At 34.9% G+C, this 14819-nt stretch overlaps 1 protein-coding gene across 3 annotated transcripts in view; it reads right to left on the reverse strand.

Annotated features, from left to right (window-relative positions):
* LOC138698374 (glutamate receptor ionotropic, kainate 2) overlaps positions 1-14819 on the reverse strand; it is a 546735-nt gene that overhangs the window by 197174 nt on the left and 334742 nt on the right. For all 3 annotated transcript variants that reach the window (XM_069824247.1, XM_069824245.1, XM_069824246.1), the window contains one exon: positions 8178-8231. In XM_069824247.1, coding sequence (XP_069680348.1) covers positions 8178-8231 — 54 coding nt within the window. The remainder of the gene's footprint in view (positions 1-8177; positions 8232-14819) is intronic.

A 14819-nucleotide genomic window follows, 5' to 3' on the forward strand; every position in this document is an offset into this window, starting at 1 on the left:
TTTACATTACCTTGTTAACAGGTTGAAACATGTTAACGAGGTAATGTAAAATTTAACACAAGAAAGACACATAATACGTTTTCCGAAGAAAATTTATATTTATTCTACTGTGAAAAATTTTAATAACAACGTTTTTTTTTTTTAATTATGTATTTTGAATTACAGTTAAGTGCATTCTTAGAGGAATTATGGTATATATTTTATTCGTTTGGGGTTTATAAATTTTTATGCTCGACCATGCCGAAATGTAGTAATTATACACCTGGTAGCAGTCCTTTAATGCATGTCATTAAAGTATACCTACTCATTAAAGTACAGATGTTTTCAGCCAATGACAACTCAGCTTACAGGTGTTCAGCCAATGACAAGTCAGCTTTGTACCGTTATAAAACCGCAAGTATCGATTATTCTCGGATATGCAATCGAAAGACAATTAGCGAAAAGTCACGGAGGCTGGAAATCCAATACTGTCGCAGAAGATTATGTTCTGTTACTATGATAATTAGCTAATTAGCGTTAATTGTAAATAATATTCAAATAAATTCAATTTGTCATCTCGTTTTTCAATGTCGAACTCAATAATCAAGGTTATACCAAGTTTAACGGGATTACACAAGGTCAATGACATTATTGTTCCTCGGAAAAAATCAATACTTTCGCGTCTGCGCACATCTCACAATTCACGACCTAGAACAAGGTCATTTCCGATCTTGTCAGATACAAATAAAATGTATACATATGAATAATTTCAAGTTAGAAATATGGTCGAGCATAAAAAGTCGTATGAAACTCGCCTATAATGGTAATTAAGAAGCTCGTATTAAAATTATGAAACTCGCTTGCGCTCGTTTCATAAACATCCATACTCGCTTCTTAATTACTATCATTATAGGCTCGTTGCATAATGTACTATTAAACTGTATATTTTGAATTACAGATAAATGCTAAGGTGGAGAAATTTGGAAGTAGATTATTTTGTTTGATGAGAATTACATATTTTGTAAGTTGTGTCAACACAAAAAAAATTATACTCATTGTAGAACACTAACATAAAAAAGCATCGTAAATATACAAGGTAATTCTCGAGAATTTACTGTCCTTTATGGAACTTATTTCTGAAGACATTTTGAGCAAAAATCTAAACAACATTCTTCATTTTCCAATAACATTTCAGTATCCACTTACGTTCATCGAACGATAATTAATTGCACTTCCATGTTTGTTTTTAAACAGATGAATATGTTCCTATGCTTTCCACTGCGTTCTGAATCATAAATCACAATAAATGTATTTCTATCTCATTTCTTTGCTGCAAAATAGTATTTCAAAGAGTGTATATATCAATTTGGGACACTTACTGTATTTAGTAAACTGTCCTTGTAAATTTTATGTTATATTATTGGCTAAGACCACACCGTACACGAACCTGGCTCTTACGGTAGTGGCTAGGAACATTTTTGTTTTATAATTTTAATTTGTACTCGCTAGCTAGCTAGTTAAATAAAATAAAAATTAATAAAACAAAATAAAAAACTCTGTATAATAAAATTAATGATGATGTTAGTGGTAATAGTAGAATTTTTTTGTAGACGTAAAAGCAGAAAAGATACAAAGCTGTTGTCTTAATGTTTCGTTTATCTTGTTGTTGATGATAAAATATTATCGGAGACTGATAACTAAAACTATGACTTCCGTGTATTGTACTGCAATTTTCCTGAACATTACAGATTTTCTATATGCACTACATCCAACATAATTATGTTCACCCCATAACTAGCAGAGTCTATTAAGAATAATTACATGAACAGAGGGACGCTCTGTTTTTACTGACACTGCCCCAGTATTTCTACCAGCGCTGCGGCCGAGTGTGACGCAACAATTAAATCTACCCGTCTTTGTCACTTGTTTGCGTGGGCGTATAGCTCTTGTGTCTCTTGGCGACGCTGGAACTGCAATTGACAGGTTCGTTTGACAAGACCCTGCAGTCTCGTCCCTCTCTCTCTCTCGTTCTCTCTCTCTTTTTGTGTCCCACATCTGCCACCACTTTGTGGAGCGCGGTTGTCATAATCGCCAGGGGTTTTTAATTCTTTGCTGTATAATAACAGTGATAGGTGAATTGTTTTCTACTCTTTGTACTTCACGCTATGAAAACGCTGCAGATGTTTTTCTCATAAATCATTCGAACTCGAGTTCGTCTTTATCTACAGAGCGCAAACTGTCTGCTGGGGTTGTATACGACTTAATTGAGCCCTCAGTGGCAGAGTGAACTGACTACAATATTATAAGATTTTCTTTTTCATTCCTGCATTATAGTGAAACGTGTTAAAGTAAACTCCAGTAATTACAATATTTTTAATTGTTTATTTTACGACGTTTTTTTTCAACTGCTATTGTTATATAGCTTCTGAATGAAATGAAGGTGATAATATGAGGGAAATGAGCCCAGAGTGCAGCGCCGAAAGTTAGCTAGCATTTGCTCATAATGGGTCGAGGGAAAATTCCGGGAAATTCTCGACCAGGTAACTTGTCCCAACCAAGTATGTTCCGTGAAAAAACATTGAGCGTATTCCGAATCTCACCAGTGAGCAATCCGATGGCATCACGGTGTTCCGATTTCCGCCGATGACGTCATTGATGCTCCACCGGTGTCGCACCGGTGCCATCAACTTGCAGAGGTGATGGCAGTCTCCATTAGCCGCCATCAGTGAATCTGATTGGTTCTTGTATAGGAACGGGAATTAGCAGACGAATAACATCGTGCACTGCAGTAGCGGCTGATGGTCAAAGTAATGAGTGTGCTACAATCTCTATATCGGCCTACTTTAGAGGCCTACACTTATGTATTTATCTTAATTTGGAGTCTCCTTTAGTGATGAAATATGAAGTCCATACGACGTTCTTTCGTACTGCAGAACTTGTCATTTGGTGTTAAACCCCTCCATCTTGGACATCATACACTTTTCTATTGACAATATTGCAAGAGCAGTGAGACGATCCTGGGACATAGTGTTCCTTAAAAACGTCTTTACGCGTTTCAAGGAAGAAAAACATATTTCTGGCTCAGCAGTGGTCATTGGTGTTGTAACCAAAATATTTAACAACTTCGATACTTCACAGAATGGATCCTGTAAATTGTTGGATACTATGTATTGTGACAATTGAACAGCCATCTATATTTTGGAAGTCAGATTTTCCGTATAGAAATCCAACTTTTATCTGGAACACTCTTTTGTTCAGTATAGTATAGCTGTTGACAGCAACTTTAACTGGTAGATGGCAGCAGCAGTCGGACACTTGAATTACCAAATACATTGTACATAGTTCCGAATTCTTCCACAAACAAGCATTCTTTCGTTACGCTTTACTTTTGCAATCTCCAAGCTGTGTTGTGCTGAAGCTGACTACAGCACTTTCCCGCGTAAAAATAGCCAATCAGAGCAGTGATTTCAGCTTCGCACATGCGCATAACTGTCTACATTTTTCATGTGGAGCTTTGAGTAGCATAACGAACCCCCTGAGGCACCAAAGAAGGCACGAAGACTAAACACTTTATAACGCGTCATGAACATAACCACGGGAAATTGTCAAATGACAGATCAAATACTATGGTGGTATTACAAATACATTATTTGAGCCAAAATTATCATTGTACTGTAGCACTGTAGCACATAAGGACGGGCCGCCCCTGGTGCACTGTTGTGTCATGGCGGTGTGTTCTGCTTTAGTTCTACTGTATTGTTTGTAATGAGCACAACGTAAAAACAATATGTTAATGGCTTATGAGCGAACATGTCAACGGACCCGTATTACTACCGGTTCAAGAAATAAATTGTTTATGCTATCTTTTCTTTGAACGAGATGGGAGTACGAAAATTTCGCAAAATTTTGCTAGCGCAGCATAGACAACAACTTGTACAGTCGCCGTGACAGCCATCGATCCTTCCAGCAGTTTCGTTCCTTATTTAGCTGCAACGTGACGTCATTGATGCCACCGGACCGGTGAGATTCGGAATACGCTGATTGACTGAACTCACCGCACTGACCGCCGTCATGCAAATAGCGGCACCGTTTCTTTTGCCTGAGAATGACGGTCAACGCTTTCTAGGAAACAACGTTCTTTTACTTCGTTTTAGTGACCGTCATTTACCGTCCGCTAGATTACGGTACCGCAGTTAGAGGAAACTCTAACTTAACCGTTACTAGAGGTGGAACTACGATATTATAAGTAGACATAGGATTTTTTAGGAAAATGCCTATTTTATTTGAATGTTCATATTTAAAGGCTTTTAGTAAATCTGCATGAATCATTAGAAATGAAGCATTCCGACGAAGTTTCATCTTGCCTTTTTTTTCATTTACGCCTTTTTTACTTTAATATTTACTTTTTTGCCCTTTTCTTGCTTTCATAATGGTCCTTTTTTGCCTTATTTCTTTATATGACTACTCACTGAACAATAATGCATTTATTTCTGCGTTCGAAACTAAGTAAATTGCAGTTCTTATAGTAGCCATAGATATGGGACACCCTGTTGCAATGCAGTGTTGTTTCGCTTACTCCAGAATGCACCTTGTCCTTATCTAGCACTGCTACCTGACTCCAGCACTGACCTACCCTATTAATTTCTGGCTTAGTTGCCTCATAAGTGATGCTTTATTGGTTTCACTTGTGAGGTTCAAACCTGTCCTTATTCAGTTGACTAAACAACAAACATCAATTATTAGTCGAATACATGAAGCGTTGGATTTCCACGCTGATAACCCAGTTTAGAATCCCGGTGAGTCCAACTATTATTTTTGGTGGACAAAGACGGTGCTTGCTGGTAGGACTTCGCGGCTGTACCGACGTTTCATTATTGTTACATTAATCATCGTCACTGACGTTGTCCAATAAACGTGACAGAAAGTTGTGCGTTAATCTTGAAAAGTTGCTTGTTGTTTATTGTAACTCAAATTATGGACGTGAAGTTATGGATGAATAAGTACAAGTGAAACAAGTCTATAGAACAGACAAACTACTTTTCCATTGTACTTTGTTAAGTTACATAAGGTCTTATAGATGTTTACTTTAAGAATTATGGGTGATTCCATATAATTTCAATGCCTTTTATTGCCCAATTTTTGTTGTTTTTAGAGCATTTTAGGCGCCTAGAATATCTATTTTCAGTTTCTTAACTTTCGATGTCTAATTATAAGATATTTTTTCATTATGTCTTACGCTCTTCGCAAAAATTCGACCGTTAGCATTCATGACCAAGCATTACTAGCATACATTACTTATTTAAAAATCGCTTTTAGAGAACCCGGAGGTTCATTGCCGTCCTCACATGAGCCCGCCATCAGTCCCTGTCCTGAGCAAGATTAATCGAGTCCCTAGCATCATATTTCACCTTCCTCAAATCCATTTTAATATTACCCTTCCATCTACGTCTCCGCCTCCTCAAAGGTATTCCTTCTCCAGGCCTCCCAACTAACAATCTATGCGCATTTCTTGATTCACCCACACGTGCTATAGGCTATGCCCTGCCCATCTCAAACGTCTATATTTAATGTTCCTAATTATGTTAGTTGAAGAATACAATGGGTACAGTTCTGCGTTGTGAAACTTTCTCCATTCTCCTGTAACTTCATCTCTCTTAGCCCCAAATATTTTCCTAAGCACCTTATTCTCGAATACCCTTAACCTCCGTTCCTCTCTCAAAGTGAGAGTCCGAGTTTCACAACCATAACAACCGGTAATATAACTGTTTTATAAATTATAACTTCCAGTTGTTTTTAAAGGAGACTGGTTGACAAAAGCTTCTCAACCGAATAATAGCAGACATTTCCATAATTGAATCGCCCCATGCAGAAAGAGCTTCAGTCACAAATGTTGAAAAAACGAGATATCGATGGACATAATATCTTTATGAGTGGCTCCATCGGCCTGTGCAGAAAGGTATTCAGTCCAATGCTAGGAAAGATAGAAACTGAAGCGTCAGGCTCAGAGTTCTATGCAGAAAGGAATATAGTGTACAGAATGTTTTTTTTATAGTCTTTTCAAAACTAGATCTAATGGACTGAAGCCCTTTGTGCGATTCATTTATTCTGCGTTTAGTTTCCTCTCGAGTGTCGTTTCAATTTGTTACTGTTGCTCCAAGGTATTTGAATTTTCGTACCTCTTCAAAGAATAAATTTCCAATTTTTATATTTCCATTTCGTACCATGTTCTGGTTACGAGACTTTTTCTTCGGAACCTTTTTAAAATAATGTAAACATCTCTCTATATTAATAGACTCGTCCACGTAGCTTGTACATAATATGCTTGCAATCCTGTGGTTCTTCCGAGCAATTGCACTTTGTGTGACGTAACTACTTCCTGTGAGTGTAAGCGATCTCGTGCATAACGAGAAAAGCAGGTTACGGCGCGACGTCACATTCTTAGTAATAACATGGCCAACATTGAACAAGTTTATATATAAATGCACGTTTAACATGAGTTTAATATAGCAATTCCTTTGTTTTTTAGAACTTTGAACATGTATTTACATTAGGCGATTGTCAAGATGACCATGACTAGACCATGATAACCACGTGACTCCGATCCGTGCCGCAGCCTGTCTTCCTCGTTAGCCATGAAGCGACCCTCGTGTACTTCAAAGTTAACTGCTAATATTATGCTATGTATTAAGTACGAAGATGACAGTAGTCTTTTGTTTCCATGTTGTGGCAAGTTACGTAAGCGTCTACAGGAAAAAGTTCCCTGTCAAAACGTTACAATTTTTCTTTCCTTGTATGTTGAGTATATACTTTTCACTTCTAAAAGAATGAATCTAAAGATAACCTACTATATAAACATTCGCTCTACAGTTTTACCCGAGCAAAACCAAAGAAACCTACTAAAAGATCGTCTTTAACATCGACAGCTCACAAAACCTGAAGACGGAACACACCTAATGGTGTAATAAATGACTATGCTAATTAGAGATGAACAACGATCGAGAAAGCAAGACTAACAGCGCCCGCAAAGTCGAAAACCCGCACGACAATGTTTTATACGTCGCGTCGTTAACATAAAGACTGCTTTTGAGTGTTTCGAGACTTCGAGATTGATCACTTCCGAAGTCCCGAACGTCAAGCAGCCTTGAATCGCCACATAAGTTTATACCTGACTGAACTTTTATCTGCTTTGGCAACTGTTGCACTAAAACAATCAAGTAGCCTATTTGAAACATTATGTCTACCTTTCAGCGTATAATAATCCGTTCTCCAGTCTTTATTTAATTACTAGGCCCTTATTAAAAGGCTAGGAATTTTGTTTTCGTATGTTTGAGGTCAAGTGTGCAATCTGAAGTAAAATGAAATTAACGTTATGTTTTATGTTTCTTAGAAATGCAAATTTATTTCAGAATTATTTTTTCTATTTATATTACCATAGGTAATATCATATAATAGAACTATAACATTTTGATAACTAAGATTTGTCTTGTTTTGTCTTTTTGTCTCATTTAAACATTTATAATGTTATTTATTTCGGTGATGTATGTTATTCAAAGTTACGAAATCTTTCCACGCCGACCAAATGGTATTTCGAGAATGATGAGCGAGACTCGAAGCGCACGAAAATAACGGGACAGACTCAAAAGACAAATGCAACGAACACAGCGAGCGAGAACGGCAGTTAGCTTTGTTCATCTCTAATGTTAATGTTTAAATTTTTGTGGAAACTAAATACAGCATCTCCATTTTTTTTTTCGAAATCTAGTTTGAGAGCTTCATTGCTTATTGAACTAGTCGGAACATTTTCAACATATTGTAAGTCAAGATAATTAATTATTTCTATACAGGGAGTTTAAATTATTGGTCCTTTTAACATGACGCTAAATTATATACTATAGAACAATTTCTACGGCTGTATCAATCTTCGTCTTCAGCTGAAGAAAGTAAGAAAAGAAAATACACCAATTTTGTAGTACAATTTTGTAACCACTTGAATCATTTCACTTGTCGGAATTGTAGACGTATACAATTATAATGATCCAGAATGCTGGAACCATTTATTTCTCTCCATGTTTCACTGAGACGAAGGTAGATCCGTTCTTCAAGCGTCTCAGAAGCAGAGAAAGTTCTAGTTAAATATTTTATAGCTTATTTATTCACAAGGTAGCAGAAATTACAATAGTTCTACTATTGATACTTACAAATGTGGTGAACATGTAGTGGTATCTGTAGTCGTTCATCTGAAGCTGTAGGATCTGAAACAAATGAAAGTAGACTGTTAGAAAGGTTTCATTATACAATATTTTACTTGCTGTAATAGAATTATTGTGAATGGGATCGAAGTTATTAGACTGGTATATTATTTTTCATGTACTGAAATATATTTTCAAATTTAGAGTAAAAATAGATCTCCTATTTCTTGTGCAATGCCAGGAACCTTAACTTGTCGTCATTCGCCTCAGCACTATGAGCGGCTCATAGATGTCGCTAGTACCGAGAGACTTAGATCACTTAGTTCTTCAGAGACTGTTCAGAGTGCACCACAATCGGAGTATCCCGAGAAAGCCGCTGTGTCACCTACATCACGGGCTTAAATGTAGACCAAGATTTGAACCCTGGCCTCCTGACTTATACATTCAGCGCTCTAGGACTGAACCACCGTGACGGGACGGTGTAAAATATACTATTGGTCGTGAAAAATAAGAGGACTACAAATATTTACACGAATAATTTTTAAAACTTGTAAATGTCAGATGTTTATATGGGACAGCTTATTTAAAATGATTTGAAATTTTGAAACATACAGTGTGATTACTTTCTAGAAAAAAAAAAAAACATAATAAAATTTCTTCTTAAGTCATAAGTCATAATTATTTCGTCAGTTTGATAGAATGAAATATTTCTGGCATTTTTTAGGACTTTGTTACTTTCATTGTCAAGAACTTATTATTAACCGAAATGGAATACTTAAAACTGCAGTTTGATTTAGCAATCAAGGAAGGTTAAGAAATAATAATTACAATAAATTTTATTCACTTCAATTTCCTATGTGCTTCTGAAAATGAAAGAGTTCATGAACGTTGAATATATTAGGGTTATTCAAAGATCACCAATGACTTCAACATCCTACAAAAAACATTAATACAGTTTTTTTTTAAAGAAAAGTGGTTTATTAAGGTATAAACCAATCCATGAGAAACACCACAGTCTAAAACTGAATCCAAAAAAGCATTTTACGAACAATTTCAAATTAGTGTTACTCTGAAAATATTGAGAGTAGGTCCCATGACTGTTTATATGATATTTTTTGCTCAGAATGTCTTCGGAAATAAGCTCCGTAAATGACGGTAATTCCTCGTGACTCACCTTATACAGGGACATCATTTTATTTTAACTAACATTTCTAATATTAACCTGGCTATACCTTTGGATTAACGGTTGAGGACCAGAAATACTGTTTGTTACTCCCTTCCATGACCGGAGTTTGATGATACTGGCGTAAAATAAAAACAAATCATTTTACTAGGTATAGGAGGGAAGAAAAGTAGTTCATCCATTTACGTAAACTAGGAAATATCATGATTTTGAGTTTGATAATTTTCTTTAGATTGTTCTTTAATCAAAATACAGTACAGTATTAACAATAAGTGTTTTTACTCACGAACAGAGGTATCCATGCGGACGTATTCATTATACAGTCTACAGTACATTAGGTTAGCCTACAATATACAGAGTTAATTTAAATTGAAAAATAATCATAATATGAATATTTAAACACATTTTTGAAAATGGTGGCCGTTTATTTCGATACAGGGTTCAGTTTTTTTGTGCGTATTATCGCACTGTAGCCTATTGTACCTAATTCCAATTACCAGTTTAGTCCTTGGTACCAGTAACTCATGTTGAAATATTTCTGAACCTACTCTATAAAAGAGTACGTTACGTACTGTAAATTCAATCTTCACTTCTGCCCGATCGGAAAAGATAAAATTACTCAGACATGCTACCTGCTGTCCACTCAAGTGGTTATGTTTCAGCATCGTAGAAAGGGGAGAAATCACGTGACCATTAATTAACGAGGCCCTTTTATTTAAGTTATTTTAAATAGTTGTATAATATTACGTAGACGTCCAATTCCTAACAGAAAATGTTTTCAGAAAAGTGCTAAGACATCCCACCCATTAGCCTTTACAGAGGGGCGAGCAGAAGCGGGTGGGGGAAACCGGGATTCGACATAAGCAAACGAACGCACAGTATCTGTGCGAAAAATATGATTCACTATTGAAAGCTCTTTCTTCACTGCAAAACGCAACCATATTTCTGGAACGTACTATATTCACTAACTCAATATTGTTTACTATGACCGTAAGGCGATTTTGACTGCATATGCGACCTTGGTTCTGTGTGGAGGATGGTTGGAACTTCATTAGTAGAAGGGGTGGGAGTGAAGTACATTAAAAAACTGAGGTACCGGTACAATAAAAATTGAAGTAAAAATAAAATTATATACCTGTATATGTATAAACAGAAAATAACTACGTGTATCTACATATGATCTTACTAATAAAAACCCTATATATAGACGTTTAACTGTCTTATACTTATACAATGAGTAGCTCGTTTATAAGTCGTGTGTAAATTCCTTACTAATAATCACTACATACGTCGTGTATAACAGTACAACTGTTACACAGCTACGTCATAGTTTCGTCATTACTTCGTTACGAAAGGTAATAGAATATCTGAGGTTCTCTATTGCATCCGGTAGAGCGCTCTAGTGTGGCGTGTTAAATATCGATAGTACAACTGGCTCTAATCGATTACCACACTACATTTTGATCAAAGAGTACAAGCTAAAGCAATATTATTCTAATAATTCTATGATCTTTGGTTTGTGCTTCTGTGGTTACACGGTAACCATCATCATAAAATGACAGTCGATACGAACAGCTGTTACAGGGGCGGCCATTTTTTCTCTATATACAACGCTTAAACAAGGGATTTCGTGTATATAACTACTGCAAAGCAATTACCATTGTATAGTTAGAGCCTGTTTATACGTCCATAGCTTATTCACGGTTTATTAGTAACGTTTTCTGTCTTAACTCTGCATAAGTCTCGTATAAAAACTATACACTGTTTATTAGTAAGACTGATAATGTATAGAAATTGTTTGTGTAAAGGGTTATATTAAGATAAATATAGATACACACAGGTATGCAGGTAACAAGGCTCATTACTTATTGCGTATGTATTGATAAATGAATAGCTGGGTAAATGTATAATGTCGCTAATATATAAAACTCTGGATATTTATAGTTTTTTATTCAACCGCTATGGATGAAACATAAATGTTATCACTTCACTTCACAACTATTCACACTTGAGCATAGTGTACTTTTTGTTTCATAATGCCTAAGAAGGAATCGGACTTCCTTTCTGACTGGATACACAATGTGAGTTTTTGCTCTGTACTTATTGAAAGTCTCCGCACTGGAATAACAGCAATCCATTAACTTCGAAATGAGCCATTTCTGTCTCTTTCTTCCTGACGATTTCTTACATTGCTGTATCCTTTCATTCTTCAGATAGGAACTTCGTGTAAATGTATGCAGTGTGTTTCATATTTAATGTTCAGGAATTAATTAATTACTTTTCGATTGCAGCGATATTTTACTACTTAATTAACTTATTCTTCCCAGAACATGAATTTTACCAGCAATCGAAAAGTATTGGGAATAAATTTGAATAAGGAACAAAAAAAAAGTTTCCTTCACAGGCAGGATTCGAACCACGAAAGTCTTAGTTACCAGTCTATCGTGCTCTGGAGTGAACAAGGCTCTGAAATCAGCTACAAGGGTCGGTCCGGTTTTTTTGCCACTACTGTACACATTTAACAAATTTTTACTTTATGTTCGGAATTGAAATAAATTAGAGCAAAAACCATAAAAAGGATTAAAATATGTATTTATAAAGAAAATTCCGAAAATATTCATTTTACCTAATTTTTTCTAAAATTATGTTTTTTATTTTTAGTATTTAGTATTTATTTATTTAACCTGGTAGAGATAAGGCCGTCAGGCCTTCTCTGCCCCTCTACCAGGAGATTCCAACTACAATATGAACAACATGTGAAATAAGATTTCATATTTATGATCAGGCTTCGCATTATGATACATACACTTTATTTACCCATAGATTAAATTTTTAATAATTTGTTCGAACGGCTTGAAGCTAAAACCAGAATGGAAAAGGACTATTTATAGACAACTGTGCAGTCAGTGACATTGGTTTTAATTTAGACTTGACTATCTTGTAAAGAATTTTATCCATTTCGAACTAGAAATGCAATTAAAATATTTTTAACTGCGGTTTCAACGTTTCGAGCATCCTGACAGCTGTATTTTTCCGGGTACGGGCTGTGACTTCTGTGTGACTTTTTTCAATTACAAGAATTTAGTGTAAAATTTTTACTTTCTTCTGGTTAGTATTTTATTTTCTTGGACTACATTATACAAAGTGAAAGGTGTTCAGTGACAGCAATTTCACAGAGTAAATTCTTAAGATAAAAGGAACAGAAATTTACTTTTAAATTTTGCGTTATTTCTTTTTATTTAATGGGAAATCGACTTTATTTCCATTTTAAAATGACAAAATCGCAGTAAATTCTGTAGTTCTTAACAACACATGGAAATACCACCTCTCCCCAGGAGTAAGGGCGCTTATATAGCCAAAGTCAACATCAGAGCTGTTTAACCAGGAGATTGCCCTTGATAAGTAGACATTACGACTAACGAAATGTATCCAATTTTTACGTGGTTTTTAGTGACTTATTTTATGCTCGACCATGCCGAAATGTAGTAATTATACACCTGGTAGTAGCCCTTTAATGCACCTCATTAAAGTACACCTATTCATTATAGTTCAGTTGTTCAGCCAATGAGAAATCACCATTGTACCATTATAAAAGCGCAAGTATAGATTATTCTCGGATATGCAATCGAAAGACAACTAGCGAAAAGTCACGGAGGCTGGAAATCCAATACTGTCGCAGAAGATTATGTTCTGTTACTATAATAATTAGCGTTAATTGTAAATAATATTCAAATCAATTCAATTTGTCATCTCGTTTTTCAATTCTAAATCAATTTCCAGGTTATATCAAGACTAATGTTCATGTTATTCTCTAGATTATATTAAGGTCAATGATATTCGTTCCTCGGAAAAAATCAATACTTTCACGTCTGCGCACATCTCACAATTTAGAAGATCAGTTCCGCTCCTCACATAATCATAACATGAATACTCATGAATAATTTTAAGTTAGACATACGGTCGAGCATAAAAAGTCGTATGAAACTTGCCTATAATGGTAATTAAGACGCTCGTATGAAAATTATGAAACTCGCGCGCGTCTTAATTACTACCATTATAGGCTCGTTGCATAATGTACTATTACAGTTGCATATAAAGTAATAACGTAATTATGTTGACAGTTCAGAAACAAGGTTAGTTCTCAATTTAGTTCATGCAAAGCGCGCGTTCTTTTATTTTATTTTTTTAATTTAAAGTAATCCCTAAATTTTGTAACTCAGAAGTTTAGAATATAAATTGAAATTTTCATTTAAAATGTGAAGGTAAATAAAGAAAGTTCTCTTCATGACATTTTATATTCGTGTCTTTTTATTAACTAGAAAAAAAATTCAGATTGTTTCATCAAACAGTTTTCATAAAATAATGGCCTATAATAATAATAATAATAATAATAATAATAATAATAATAATAATAATAATAATAATAATAATAATGTATTATTAAAAAGAACAAAACAAATAGATGCATATAAATCTAAAAAAATCACAAAGTATTGTCATGCAACATGCAAAATTACATAGTTCTAGACGAAGTACTTCAGGAGAAATTAATAATTTTCTGAAACATTGCGTTTCGAACTATATCTATGCTAAGTGGAATTGAAATGTATCTACGAATAGAAATAACCTAGTCTAATATTAAGAACTCGGTCAGCAGAAATTTTAAACTTTCTAATTGTGCTAATTAGAAACTGGCAAAATATGAAGAACATTTCTACCAACATATTACATTTTTATTTTCGACAAATATGACAATATGAAATGAATATTTATATGCTAAAATATTTTCGTTCCTTAGTCATTTTCAGCAGGTATACATCATTATTTATAAAATAAGTCTTTATAGGTTCATAGTTTTGTCTGTGTGGCAATATGCTACCAATTAAATAACACTAAATCTGCATTATTAAAAGATTTTCAGCATCACCAAACTCTTATTGAATGCAAGAATTATGTAAGCCTATCTCAAGAAGAGAGAGAGAGAGAGAGAGAGAGAGAGAGAGAGAGAGAGAGAGAGAGAAAATGTTCTTGCATTGGCTGGACTCAACACTGGTTACAATATAACACAAGTAACTTTTCTATATTTTCTGACAAAAATTGTCTCTTCTGTCAATCAATAATTTTGTACGATGAAAAATCCATAATGGTGCAAAAAAAGAGGAGAAATTATCCAGACAACAAAATTTATGGTTAAAACCAGTTTAAAGCGTCATTTAACATGCATATAAGTAGACATTGCAACACTGAAAACACTGTTACCGGATTCGAGAGAAGGAGTGGAGGTAGAATAGAAAACACTTTTTTATATATCGACGCTAAGAGTTCATTGGCTTTAAAGGCGAATTTGGAGGTTTTATTTCCCCTTCGAAATCCTGGAATGTTAGTGGAATGAGTGGTTTGCGGTGGATTACATTTGCGCCAAGCATTGTCTTATCATGGTTACAAAAGCGCCAAATGGCCACATAACG

This window comes from Periplaneta americana, chromosome 4 (assembly GCF_040183065.1).
Source record: "Periplaneta americana isolate PAMFEO1 chromosome 4, P.americana_PAMFEO1_priV1, whole genome shotgun sequence".
In the NCBI taxonomy this organism is placed as follows: Eukaryota; Metazoa; Arthropoda; class Insecta; order Blattodea; family Blattidae; genus Periplaneta; species Periplaneta americana.